The 13,450-nt window shown below is 49.8% G+C and overlaps 4 protein-coding genes across 4 annotated transcripts; 2 read left to right on the top strand and 2 right to left on the bottom strand.

The window, feature by feature from the left end:
• Positions 1-1,056: 1,056 nt before the first annotated feature.
• DACRYDRAFT_103112 (uncharacterized protein) lies at positions 1,057-3,353 on the top strand (the record flags this gene model as incomplete). Its single annotated transcript, XM_040767717.1, has 9 exons — positions 1,057-1,195; positions 1,254-1,280; positions 1,353-1,493; positions 1,543-1,764; positions 1,829-1,951; positions 2,001-2,081; positions 2,138-2,197; positions 2,248-3,137; positions 3,192-3,353. The coding sequence occupies 9 exons, from the start codon at positions 1,057-1,059 to the stop codon at positions 3,351-3,353; spliced, it is 1,845 nt and encodes a 614-aa protein (XP_040633062.1).
• A 3,971-nt stretch (positions 3,354-7,324) lies between these two features.
• On the top strand, positions 7,325-8,299 carry DACRYDRAFT_40124 (DnaJ-domain-containing protein; the record flags this gene model as incomplete). The annotated part of the gene is made up of 4 exons (XM_040774472.1): positions 7,325-7,470; positions 7,526-7,662; positions 7,712-7,986; positions 8,036-8,299. Coding segments are annotated over 4 exons (822 nt in total), but the record flags the coding sequence as incomplete, so codon positions are not given.
• A 213-nt stretch (positions 8,300-8,512) lies between these two features.
• DACRYDRAFT_85972 (uncharacterized protein) lies at positions 8,513-9,894 on the bottom strand (the record flags this gene model as incomplete). Its single annotated transcript, XM_040776751.1, has 6 exons — positions 8,513-9,031; positions 9,085-9,377; positions 9,431-9,614; positions 9,667-9,696; positions 9,748-9,790; positions 9,839-9,894. The coding sequence occupies 6 exons, from the start codon at positions 9,892-9,894 to the stop codon at positions 8,513-8,515; spliced, it is 1,125 nt and encodes a 374-aa protein (XP_040633064.1).
• Positions 9,895-10,083: 189 nt separating this feature from the next.
• DACRYDRAFT_19449 (uncharacterized protein) lies at positions 10,084-12,330 on the bottom strand. Its single transcript, XM_040771514.1, has 5 exons — positions 11,735-12,330; positions 11,260-11,683; positions 10,446-11,213; positions 10,246-10,388; positions 10,084-10,179 (listed from the first exon to the last, which is right to left on the bottom strand). The coding sequence occupies exon 2, from the start codon at positions 11,650-11,652 to the stop codon at positions 11,308-11,310; it is 345 nt and encodes a 114-aa protein (XP_040633065.1). The 5' UTR covers positions 11,653-11,683; positions 11,735-12,330; the 3' UTR covers positions 10,084-10,179; positions 10,246-10,388; positions 10,446-11,213; positions 11,260-11,307.
• Between the last annotated feature and the right edge of the window lie 1,120 nt (positions 12,331-13,450).

Consider the following 13,450-nt stretch of genomic DNA (forward strand, 5'->3'; position numbering starts at 1 on the left):
ATGACTTATTGTCACCATAGGTTAGTGGTGTCATAGTTACTATTGGGTTTGAAGAATTAGACACAGGGGCTGTAGGCTGATTACTCCAGGAAGCTGTCATAAGCTGTTGGAGCTGCTGAGTCAGCTCTAGGAACCTGTGCTTGAAGAATAGAAATGGGATCAGGGAATTCTTCTGCTTGTTCCATAATGGTGGATATGGAATAAGGCAGGTGTTGGGTGTGTGTGGTAAGAGTAAAGGCAGGTAAGAGTAGAGGTGGAGTGGTGAAGCAGAGGTTGTCCCTTGGAGACTTGGTCTTCTGTTAGGGCAACACAGGCTGACTAAGTCTGCTCACCTAAGAGTGCCAAGAGTCTAAGCAGGCAACAAGGAAGTGGAGTAGACCTGATGACTAAGACCTATCTACAGTATAGGTATCTGTGGATGATCCTAAGAGACCAAGTCTGAAGAGACAGTCCCAGGCAGAGTAGGCCTTATATTTATACCTCTGTGGTGGAACCTGCTAGAACATCTTGCTTACTCAGCCTAGTCAGGTGATCAGGTCATATGACCAAGGATGAGGTCATATGAGGTCATGCACAGCCATGCACAGCAGGTCACCTGACCATCCAATCCTTCCAGCAGGTTCCAGCACATGCCAAGGTATACCAGCTACTTCCATGTCATAAAGGCTTAGTCATGTCTCTTGACCAAGCAATGAGCTGGTGCCCTGACAGACATCTACATCAAGGATGGGCTGGGGAAGGTGCTGTGTGCCTTTGCCAAGGTGGATGTAGGAGGGGAGGGAGGAGTTGAAGAGGAGTGGGTTCTCTGCCCAGATCTCGACTCTGAGGCGCCTGGACGGTGGGCTCTGGTCCATCATCCAGTGCACAAGAGTCTGGTGGTCCTGGAGAGGGATGGAGTGGAGGGATGGATGAGCAGCAGCTCTGTGTGCATGGCATGCTCTAGTAAGTCCTTTTCACCTGACACTTCATATTAACTAATACTTTATTCACAGGCACATCTAAAGGCAAGCCAAGCATATCCAGGCTGGCTGCATCAAGTAGCCCTGCAAGGGCCCAATGGGCTTTGCTGTGTCAGGTCAGAAGCGGTGCCACTCTCCTGCTGGGCCGAAGAACTCGAGCCCGATCAAGGGCAAGGGGAAGGGGAAAGGGAAGGGGAAGGGGAAGTGGAAGGACAAGGGAAAGGCCTTGTTTACCAGTAAGTCCTACTCATAAAGGGTCAAGTCATTAAGGCAGCTGCCTAACTCCTGTGTCAGGTACATTTTTTGTGGAGAGGGAGGATGGTGAGTCCATGCTTACCAACTGGGAAATATCAGGCATACTAACTCTTTGCTTAGGAGTATTGGAAATTTGAGACTCTGATGAAGAAGATGAGCTCAATGGCAGGTTCAAGTCAGAGGAAAGGGAGGAGTCCTTGTTGCTGCCTCCCAAGAGGCAAAGGGTGGAGTGGCTGCACACATGCACTGTGGAAGGGATTGGATCTTCCCAGGGAACAAGTAAGTACCCACCTGACACAATGAATGAAGAAGCTAAGTGTGAGCTTAGGCATCAACAATGGGGAAATCTTTGGGCCAGGGGAGGAGGAGGTCATGGAGCAGGACCTCTCCTATGAGATTGAGGAGAGGATGGAGCTGCACCAGGTGTATATGCAAGTGCTGGAGACTGTGGAGGAGCTGGAAGAGGAGCAGCAGGAGCTGGAAGAGGAGCTTTGGGTAGAGGAGGGAGAGGAGCAGGCAGAGGAGCAGGAGGGCCAGATGTTCCAGATGGGTAAGTGTCAAGTGTGTATTTGGTCTGGATTGACTACTAATCATGTTATCTTCACTTGACACAGATACTATTGCCTCTCTGCCACTGGTACAGGCTCCATTTTCAAATGAGGCAGCCACTATGAAGATGCTTGAGCTCTCAAGAGTGAGCGGAGAAGCAGAGAGCTTCAATCCCACCTTTGGTGCAGGTAAGTTGTGAGGGAACCAATGAGGTATCGACCTGACACAGCTGCATAGATGGACAATCAATGCTCAAAGAGCATTGGGAGAAGATGGAGAGCTGGGAAGGGGGGGACATGGGTAGCCCCATACTTGGAGGTACATCTAATGTCAAGTGTCAACTGTCAAGTGAGACAGTCTAATCCCTTTTACAGACTCCAATTCCTCTCATGATGGGCTGGCTGAATTGAGGGAGGAACCCCTCAATCCTGTTGGTAACTCTTGCATATACATTGCCCTAGATGCGCACCTGACACAAGGACAGATTTCTACTTCTCTGAGCCACACAACCCTTGCTCAAGCCATCTCACCTTGCCCTTGAGCAAGGTGTCAATACAGATGCGTGTCAATGTAGAGAAGTGGCAGAACACTTGGTTACTCTTGGCCTTCAGCAATTGGCTTGCCTGTGGGCACCTGGCTACTACATCAGGTGCCTTTGGCTGCAAAGTCATCAAGGCTGCCATGTCTAGGGAAGTGCACATCACTTCCTTCCCTACCTTCAGCATCATGGCCTTCATCAAGAGCCCAGGTGTCTACCTGACTGAGTTCCTGGCGCTTCAAGACTTCCTTGCATCACCTGACGAAGGGGTGACAGTCTGCATGGTCAAATCTGCTGTGGTTGGGGATGAAGTCCCCAAAGCCAAAGTCCTCCAGAGCTGGATTCACTATGGTGCCCAGGGATTCAATCCCCATTTGAAGGTGCTATCCCATGGTGTCTTTGACATCCCAGCATCCCCTCAAGGCATGGGGAAAATCAATTTTGGGGTACCTAATGCAGTGCATCAGGTATGTGTGGACATTCATCTGCTGACAAGAGATATCTATGTCTCTACATCATTCATGGGGAAGGGAAGCCTTACACTTCCCCATATTGACTTGATCTTCTGTCATGTGACAGAAATTGCAGTGAGGCACAAGCTCAATGGTGCCCCCAATAAGCTGTGGTTCCTTGCCCCCCTGACCTTGAAGAATTTGGCCCTCTTGTCAAGAACAGTTCAAGGCACTGCAGGGCATGACTTTGGAGCTCAGCTCATTGCTGAGCTTGAAGATCTTTACTGGGTCTGCCAGACTGATGACATTGGCTTCATCCTCCCTGCCGGCTGGATCCATTGTGTTGAGTCCTTTGCCATCTTGCTCCATACTGGCTTCAAGTTTGTCTGTGACCTTCACCAAGAAGAGGCTCACAAGTATATTTGATGGCTCATTCAGCAACTGGCAAACATTGGAACAGAGAAGACTGGGCAGGAGATGATCAAGGTGCTGGAGGAGGACCTGGCACACTGGGCGCATGTTAGGTCAGCGCAGGCATGGGTGAGAGAGGCCCAAAAGGAGCTGGACACTGCTAAAGGCAAGAAATTTTCTTATAATTAGCTCATTAATCTTGGAACTTGATGTTCAGATACCCATTGGCTAATTTTTTGTATATACTGTACATTAATTGATCTCAATAATTCACCTGACACAAGACCCTTTCACCTGACACACATGGAGACAGCTTCCTGCAGTGATTCCCCAGAGCACCATGACCTGTCAAGGGGTATACTGGTCATTTGGGGGCATAATGGAATGCAATGATCATTTAATTTCATAATGGTACCTAGTAGTAACTCATGCTAATCTATATCTATACTGGTTCAGTGTTAGCATGATGGGCCCACACTTATGAGCAATGGCCATGCCTGACATGGCCTGGTCAGGGTCCTCATGCCTGGATGCAGGCCAGCAGGCTGCAGACCTTTTCACCAGGCCACATCATGGGTCTGCACAACTGTAGATGTACCACTTACTCACCAGCACATGATAAGCTGTTCCATGAAGTGATCAGCCTGGTTGGGTATAAAGGGATGGCAGTCAAAAACCACTTTGCCTGAAGCTGGTCCTCACACATTCCTCAAACTGCACTCTTCATTTCTTAGCAGACACTGCACTACCTCTTCATCCTTCTCACACCATATCAACAACACAATGATCTTCCCTAACCTTGCTATTCTGTTGTCGGTCTCTTCTGCTATGTTGCTTGTTGCATCATCCTGCACCTACTCCTTATGTGGACAATTCCTCAGCATTGTCTCTGCGGCACATCCTGACCACCAACCTGGCTGAAGAGCTATATATGTGGTCCCTCTATGGTGTGGAAGAATCTGAGCCTGTGCTTGCCACTAGGGATGTGTGTGACTGTGCTCTTTGGACCAGAAAAGGATCACTCAAAACCCCAGATAGTATGAGGCAGGTGAGAACATTTGGCAAAAATCCACTAAACAGGCTGGACAAGTTGGCTGTGTGGTTACTTTGGTCAGTGAAATTCCACTATATGCTTCTAACTGTGACTCATTCTTTTTTGAAGGACCATACTGCAGTTATGTTTGGGGATGGGGAACCTGTCATTGACAACACTGATTTGACAACAAAGCCAATTTAGAGTAGAGTTAGATCTTCCTGTAATGAATCCGAATCCTGGGCAGCAAGCAGCCATTTGGCTGCTTTGGCCAGCAGCTGTGCACAGATGCATACTGTTGCCTCCATTAGTCTCCATCAAAGAAGAAAATTCTGTTTAATTCTGTTTTGCTCCAGTTTGCCTCCTTTTGCACCCATGCCCAGTGATCCAACCCAAGAGGTGTCCAATATATCAGTCCAATGGGTAGTGCAAGAACTTGCTAGGGAAAGAGGGGAGAGATGGGGAAAGTCAGTAGAAAATGTGGGAGTCAGCCTGTAGCTGAGCTGTCAGAAATCAGTCGGTAAATCAGAGCTCAGTGTCTGTCCAGTCAAGTCATGCCAAGTCAAATCAAGTACACTAAGTCAAGTCAAATCTGCCAATATACAAATAATCAGGTCTGTAGAACTCTGTCAGAAAAGGGGCAGAATATGCTAAGTACAGGAGTTTCTGGGAACTACTTATACTAGCTACTATAAACTGTACTCTATACTAATCCTGTCTCCAGATACCTCACCAAGGCAGGTGTTGGCATGCCGAATATCTGTGTAGGTCAATCCCATTGCGGAGGAAACCTGTAGTTGTCATGCTGAATATCTGGGTGGTCCTGTCACCTGGGAGCCCTCATAGTCATCATGCCAAATATTGGGGGGGTCAAGACTTGTTGCTGGGGTTTGTTGTCTGCATAGTGAGGGTCCGTAGTGCTGCATAATGGTCTCCAAGGGCCCAAAATAACCATGGGAATACCAGCCTGACACACCCCATTGGAGGTGGGGTTGTTCACTGGTTTATCTGTTTCTGTGTACCCAGTTCATCTGGTTTGGACTTTAGCAGTTTAAAAAAAACAGAACTGGGTCTTCCAGTTTTCTGGTTTTGCAAAAATTGTGTTTTTTTTTAAATTTGAGCTTAAAATGCACTATAGCTTACTCCTATTGTCAATACTCAGGATGGGACAGGTGCAGAATGAAGAAAACCATACTGAAAACAGATAAACCAAACAAACCAAAGCAAGGAAGTGCAGAAAACTGGGAAAAAACTGTGTGGGAACTGGGCAAACCAGAGGCAAAGTTGTGCACAGATGCCAAAGGCTTTCAACAGAAGCAAATGGAAGCAAATTATTTCTGCAGAGGCTCCGCAGAGGATCCTAATGGAAGCTAAACATTTTATTTCCATGCACAGTCACTGGCCAAAGCAGCCAAATGGCCGTGCACTGCCCAGGATTCATACTTTCTGGATGTCCTGAACACAGCTTGGCTAAGACCATTCAGGCACTCAAAATATAGAACTATATAATCAACTAACCTGCTGTGCTCCCATGCATCTCTACTCACCTATTTGGTGACCCCTGTGCTGGCCTGTATCATCATGTGCTCAGCTGACTGGAGATAGGAGGTAATTCCTCTGATGACCCCTTGGGTGCAAATCCCTGAAATGACCCCAAGGCCTGCCCTAAGCAACCAAAGACCTTCCAATTAAGGAAGGTGGTGGTAGCAGTTCAAGATGCACTAGGGTCTGGTCTCTTCATGTTGGTTTATAAAGCATGTTCTGACACTTAATTTGCAAGCTTTGTTTTGTTTTTTTGATTAGCTATGTTACAGTATCTAGATTAATTCTGCATGGATGCCTCATATAATAATTCACCAATTTTCACCATTGTAAACATAGGTGAGAGAACACTGCACTTTTACAGCAAGGTAATGAATTTTGCAGCAGTTCTTGAAAATACTAGATACCATACACAATGCCAACCAGCTTGTCTTTTGAAAAAGGTCTGTTCTAATAGCAAATTCACAAAAATGTGTTGTTGGATTGACCGGAGGCATGTGCTTCTATTGCCACAGTCACTGCTTTCCTTATTGGGTTACTTAGGGGCAGCATTTGGGGTCATTTAGGGAATTTGCGCCCGAGGGGTCATTGTAGGCGAGATATACCCCCGAAACGGGTCATCAGAGGAATTACCTCCTGGAGATGACTAAGTCAACCTGGGGCCTAGAACCTGTTTAAGGGCAGTTTTCGGACGAGCCGTCCTTTACTGCGCTACTCGACATCGCCAGCCGGACCAATCAACCTGGGGGGGCGCTGTATGCTTGGCTTAAAGACATCCTACATGGCCGCAAGGCCCTCTCTCCCTTGTGTAAAGCATAAGTATCAGCCCATTCGCATGTTTTCGGGGCCTTCAGTTATTGCACCATCCTCAGCAGACCCAAGAACAGCATGAAATTCCTCATTTTCCTGTCGCTATTCACGATGGCCTTGAGCGCGTCTGCTGCGATTGTTCCCGAATGTGACATCGGTTGCATCTGCGACCTCGACGGTTCCAATTGTTATAATCCCTGTAGGCCTGGGAATCTACCATGCCTAAAGCAAGCGCAAGTCCTGCTGCAGCCAGCTTAGTTCTGAACGTGCGCTTAGGAAGGATCGAGAAGCAGATCATCCTCGATCGCTCGCAACATCGGTATCATAGAAGCAGTTGGCCAGTGACAGGATGGGATTTGCTGTGTTTATGGCGCCAAGGATTCCATGTATGACAGGAGCCGTTTGCTGTAGCTTGAAATCCCTAGCCAATGTTATGTTTAAGCAGTTCTCTGACATTATCATCGCGTTGGTGAAGCACTAACAACAGGTGTGGACACCAGCTCTCAAACGTGTGCCGGCCCCTTTTTCCACGTGTCCCCGAATAAAAGTCGCGCTTCTTCTTCCAGGGTCCGTCACTTTTCTGCAGCAGACAGACAATATGAAGATATTCACATTGGCATTATTGGCACCCGCCTTTATTGGCGGAGTACTAGCGTGAGTTGCTTGTACATTTACGCCATTTGTTTGCTTAATTAACCGTGGAACAGATGGACAAAGGTCCGGACAAACCCTTGAACACGACCCTGCTCCGCGCTGACGTTTGAGCACAACACAGGAGGACTACGAGATCTTTGACCTGGTCTCTGCTCTTGAAGCTGCGGAAGGGAAAGGCACGACATTTTACTCGTGGCTTGACGTTCCTTCTACTGCGACATCCACCGAGATCGGACGTGCGTATCGAAAGAAATCTCTGGAGCTACAGTGAGCCCGTTGTCTGTGTGATGTGATAGGAAGACGTTAACTGATGTACGCTCAGTCCGGACAAGAACCCGGGTGTGAAAGGCATCCATGACCGCTTTGCCCGTCTTGGTGTTATAGCAAAGATTCTGCGAGATGGAGAGGGAAGAGAGCGCTATGACTTCTTCTACAAGAACGGCGTGCCGAAATGGCGAGGTGCGCATTTTGTCCAAACCTCAACATTCACACACTAAACGAGTCACAGGCACCGGGTACTACTACTCGCGCTATCGTCCCGGCCTGGTCAGCGTGTCCATCTTCTTGATCTTCCTCTCCTCCGCTTTGCAATACATCGTGCAAATGATGACGCACCGGCGGGAGGTGGACCATGTACGCAAGCTGGTTACCCAGGCTCGGGCGGTCGCTTGGGGCCCGAAGGGGACGCCGCTCGATGGTCCGAGGAAGGTTCGCGTGTCCTTAGGTGAGGGAGAGGGGATCAAAGCCGTCGACGTGCTCGTGCACGGAGAAGGGGTCTTCCTGGTATGTGTGTTTCGTCGACGTTATTTTGCATACTCTGAAGCATTATTAGCTGGGCAACGACGACCATGAGACGGTGCCGCTGGACGAGTCTGTACCCCTCAAGCCTGCCGTGTCGCGTACGTGGCCTGTGGTGCTCGTTCGCGCAGCTATCGAACCCATCATGTCGCGGTTCGCCTCTGCGCCAAAGGTCAAGACCGATGATGATGCAGATGAGAGTGACGCCTCGACTGTTAAAGCGAATGGGAATGGTATCAAGAAGCTTCCCACTGCTGCTGCGTCCATGGCTGGGGGGAGAAGGCGCAAGGCTGTCAAGCCTGTCAAGAGGAAGCCTAAGGAGAAGGCTGAGGAGAAGGCTGAGTGAAGTTCCCAGCCTTCAGGAGACCTAGCCGCTTCCATCCCATAGAATGTATACTTAGACCGTCAATGGAGCAGCATGTGATACCTCTGTCCAATAATTACTGGATTGATATATACTCCGGGAAGTACAATTTTGGTACCAAGAACGTAAGGTCTATATGTACGAGATTTACAAGTTCTTGATGACAGCGTTAGTGAAATCACTGGTCGTGGCGTTGCCGCCCATGTCTGAGGTCTTGGAAATACCGGCCTGTAATACGTTGAAGGTAGAGTTGGCAATGTTGTTTGCCATCTGGTCCAGCCCAAGATGACGCAGCATCATTGTCGCAGACAAGATCATGGCAGCGGGGTTGGCGCGGTTAGTGCCCATGATGTCCTTAGCAACGTGCCGGCAACCAGGCTCGAAAAGGGCATATTCACGACCAACATTGCATCCAGGGACAATCCCAGGGCCACCTACCAGGGCAGCACCAATGTTGGATATAATAGCACCGTAAAGGTTGGGCATGACCATGACGTCGAACTGTTGTGGGCGAGCAACGAGCTGCATAGACGTATTGTCGACGATCATATCGTTGTATGCCATACCGGCGTGCTTGTAGTATGTCTCGGCAACATTCCGGAAGGTATTCAGGAACAAACCATCACCCAGCTTCATGATGTTGGCCTTGTGCACGCAAGTGACTTTCTACAGCGAGAATCAACCAGACTGCTCGTAATTACCAGAGTGAAACGCTTTACCTTCCTGTTGTTCTTCAGGGCAAAGTCGAATGCAAACCTTGCAATGCGCTCAGCCTTGACACGTGTAGATACCTTCAAGCTCTCAACGACACCGGGGTAGCTCTGGTGCTCCAAACCAGAGTACTCTCCCTCCGTGTTCTCACGGATGATGGCAAAGTCGATGTCCTTGTGTCTTGTGGGCACACCCGGAACAGTCTTGAAGACGACAACGGAGGCATAGATGTCGAGCTGTTTGCGCATAGCGACGTTCCACGAGGGATGGCTTTGTTGGTCCATGGGGGTGAAAAGGATACCTGTTTGCACGCAAGTCAGTATTGCTGATTAGAAGATTTCCCATGAGACGCACCTTTCAACCCAACCTTGTTCCGCTTCAGACTCTCCATCGCCTCGACCAGCAGGCTCTCGCCCATGGCAGTCTCGCCAGAGACGTTATACTGTTCCCACTCGATGGGAGCATTGACGTGCTCAAAGATCTGCTTGACCGAGTCGGTGATTTCCGTGCCGATACCGTCACCGGGGATGAGGGTGACCTGAGTAACACCCATAAGTTGTTGAAGGCTACAGGATAGCATATATGCGCACAGTATATACACCGCCATACTTAGTAGGCAGCTGTATAACGAATAAGATACAGTACTAGCTCTCGCACGGGCATACACGTACCCGTGAAGCGACCTTTGGGAACCCAGCAGCCAGGGTAGTGGCGCTGCGCTATGGAAGTCTTTTAGATCGCGTTCTTCACGTCATCCATCACGAACTCACCTGTTGCAACGCCGTTCGGGCAGCAGATACGATAGCCTTGGACAGCATGGCCGTGGGGAGGGAAAAGCGAAGGGGAAGATGAGGAGGAAGGGATTTGGCGGGGAAGAGTGAGCGGTCTGAGACGAAGAGAAAGTCCGGGGCTGGAAGGGAAATTAGAGCGGTTGACCCGGTTGCTTCCGAGCGCCGAACTGTGACGATGAGGAAGCGACGTGTTTGATGAGTTATGCATTAGCCAGCATCTTTCACCATGGTCCACCCCATCGCCAGGAGATGGCTGCCCATCGTTTCAACAGGCGTCGCAATGGCTGCACTTGGATTCCAAACAGGCGTATTGTAAGGACGTTCAAGCCAAGCAGTACCATTTCTTACGCAGCTCACTAACGTGTTACTAATCTACAGGTACCCCTGGCATCACGAACTGTACGACCTCATCATCCAGACGGATAACAAGAATGCAGCAAAGACCCAGCAGCTCGTAGATTCGCTAAACAAGGCGGAAGAGCGACTGGATCGCATCACACGACTCTTAGAAGCCCAACAAGGTACTGCTCTCTCGTCGCACTTTCGATTCCTTGACCAGGCTAACCAGCCCCTGACAGCCAGCAGGGGTGGACCGTCTCTCAGAGGGAAAGGCGCCGTCTGATTGGTTCCTTCGCCGTGATTTTCATTAGACCCGGAGCATGCTTCGGAGCACGTCGGCCGTGTCCCTGATGCTGGCTGGCTGCTTTCTTTTTCACGTTTCATTCTTCAGACGTTGACTAATAATTAAATTAATCAATTTGTCTAAAGGCTGTTCATATTTGGAAACCAACAAAAACGATAAATACGATACACAGATGGAAACTTCAGCGATACACGTTTGACGAAAGGAATGTTCTCGAGAGCACCGATGCTCTGCTCAGCTTTTCAACCCAAGGACTCGGACTCGGACTGCCACGTCAACGTCACTCCGAGGCCGGCTACTAAATCGACTGGAATATCGAGCCAGCGACGATCTGACCGATCGGAGCAAACGCATGGAACGGCACAATGTCCTCGGGAATGCAGGATCTGCCATTCACCCTGTAACCCTTGCTGCAAGAGATTACGCTGCAAGCGCCTTTGATACAGGCAACATCCTGCACACCCTCGATCGCCGTGCAATCCTGTCCGGTTGTAGGCTGGCCGGAATATCCCGTGGTACAGCCTCCGCCTACAGACTCCTCAGTATTCCAGACCAGCTGTTCCGCAAATCTGACTCACAGCTCCAAAGGTCGCTGTCTGTGTCAACACACTCCCAGCTACCCGAAGACCAAGATGACTGGATACTACACAACGAATATCCCGGGAGACACTCCCGGTCACGACGCCTGTCGTGCTATTGCATTGTGAGCAGGTTCGTCAAGAGTGTCCCACGACTAACCTTGTTGATAGAACGGCTTCTGACAGGCGAGCAATGTGGGCTAATATGGATCTGTATCTTCATTGAGTGATGCCCGACTTCTCTTGACCTGATATACGTACCAACTCCTTCAGCTCAGCGATAATGTAGGAAAACCCCATCACGGCCACAGCCTTGACAACGACCTTGTTCGTCAAAACGAACTCTATGCCATTGTCAGACGGTTCTGTGCGCGCTTGAAGGACTCGCTTACCTGGAATCTCGCTTAGACACAAGCACAGATCCAGCTGGCCAAAGGACTGGACGATCCCGCCGATCTTGCCTGTGAGCTGAGCATCGATGTGCGCACACACGTCTATAGGCTTGGCGTGCATCATCGGAGTCAAGAAGACGGCAAAGATTACGAAGAACGAGAGGATGCGCATGATGAGCGAGCGGAATCGATTATCAAGGAGAGTGAGTGGGGACTAGCAAACGAGCTTCAATGTGTTGATGACAATTCTCGAGCTCAATGTCGTGCTTATATATGCGCAGAAGGGATGGGCTTTCGGTGAGCATGAACGTATTCATGGCTCGAGAGCGCATGGCGTCGACGGCCGGCAGCACAAGACCACGCCCTCCGAATTGATTTCGGGACGCTAGTAGGTGGAGCTCATCCGACATCATTGTCCAGAATGCAGGCGTCGATTTCTGAAATAGGGTAAGAGATGAGAAAGAATCGTCACAACGTGTTTCGGTGGTCAGCACGCAACGTCAGGTTCTTTGATCATAAGCCCAAGTTCGGTATCAGATCACTGCAGCACGCCATACTCCAGCGCCGGAAGGGCAGATCGGCATGGCGACCACTTCTACGCTTCGCAGATGTTCGATGGCGGCATGTCTGGCCGATAGCCGCAGACAATGCCGACAACCAGTCTGTGGATGCACCCTCATCCGACAGAGGGGAACAACATGTTGCCGCTGTGCAGATCTTGAGAGCAGATAATATATTTCTGGCCATTCCACAAGATGTTGTTGGAAGATGCGGAGATGCCGAGCGTTTAGCTGTGCCGGGCTTGTGGTTTTGCGACGGTGCGGTGTTCCGTTGTCATGATCCAATGTACAGCCACGCTAATAAGGATCATCTTCAAATTCTGGATTGACGTCATCCCTTGAAAGTGGCAATTAGCAAGTTGGACTTGGAAAATAGCATTGCGACGAAATCATAGAACAAAAAATGTGTTCGCGAGATATTCGCGGTACAATTCCGCTTCCAATAACGAAGTCCAGCCACGATGACTGCAAGCAGTCAGATGATCGCAAGACCACTAGTACCGGCACGGGCACGCTTGATTAATCCTCGGCTAGTGGCCAAGTGCTCATGACAAATACCGAGCCCTCATTCCTGTAGTTCAAGGGAAAGAAGGATGCCACAATCGCTGGATGCCCGTGTCGACCTATTCACGTGGGTAGATCTCAACTTCTCAGGGCCACCAAGTAGCTCGCACTTCAACAACTGATACCCCGACCGGAACCTGCGATTGATATGGGATACGAGCACAGCGTCGCCTACGCCACATCCAACTCGGGGCCGCAGATGTATGAACATGCGCTTCAATTGGCCACCCACCCGCCGCCAAGCTGAGATGATCCCGCGCCATCTCTGATGCCTGCTACTCCAGCAGATAAGAGAGCCCGCAAACAATGAAAGGGTTTTGACTCTGATATCCAAAGATATGCCAGCATCAGTCTATTCAAAGGTATGAAGGGCGTTTTTCAGGCAGTCAATGAAAGTGGAAGATATTTGCACGAACTTCACCGATGGCAAGTTTTCCTGTTGCATCCGTGCAACGACGAAAGCTAACATTCGCGATAGTCAGAAAAAACATCGAATACGTGGCATCTAAAAGCAAACAGGGAGGAAATAACCTAAAACGGAGAAGGCGTCGCACGTGACGTGTTCGGTGCGCCCCTGGGGGTTGTCTTTCTGCCGATTCCGGCGCCCGAGCCTGCCCTGCCGCCCGATGACTGCCAACCAAGTGGAAATCAAGCAGTGAATTTGTAAGGCTATCGTCGGCCGCCGTCCATGTCCGCTCCGTCCAACTCGCACTCATGATCATGAGGGCATTGTCCTTTTCGTTGTCCCGGCAAGCACGAGGGCCAAGGCTTTCTCGGCGCGGAACACAGTATAAGAGGAGGTCGGGACAGCGCCTATTGTCGGAAAACAACCAAACAATCTTTGAC

Source organism: Dacryopinax primogenitus (assembly GCF_000292625.1).
Source record: "Dacryopinax primogenitus strain DJM-731 SS1 chromosome Unknown DACRYscaffold_1, whole genome shotgun sequence".
NCBI lineage: Eukaryota > Fungi > Basidiomycota > Dacrymycetes > Dacrymycetales > Dacrymycetaceae > Dacryopinax > Dacryopinax primogenitus.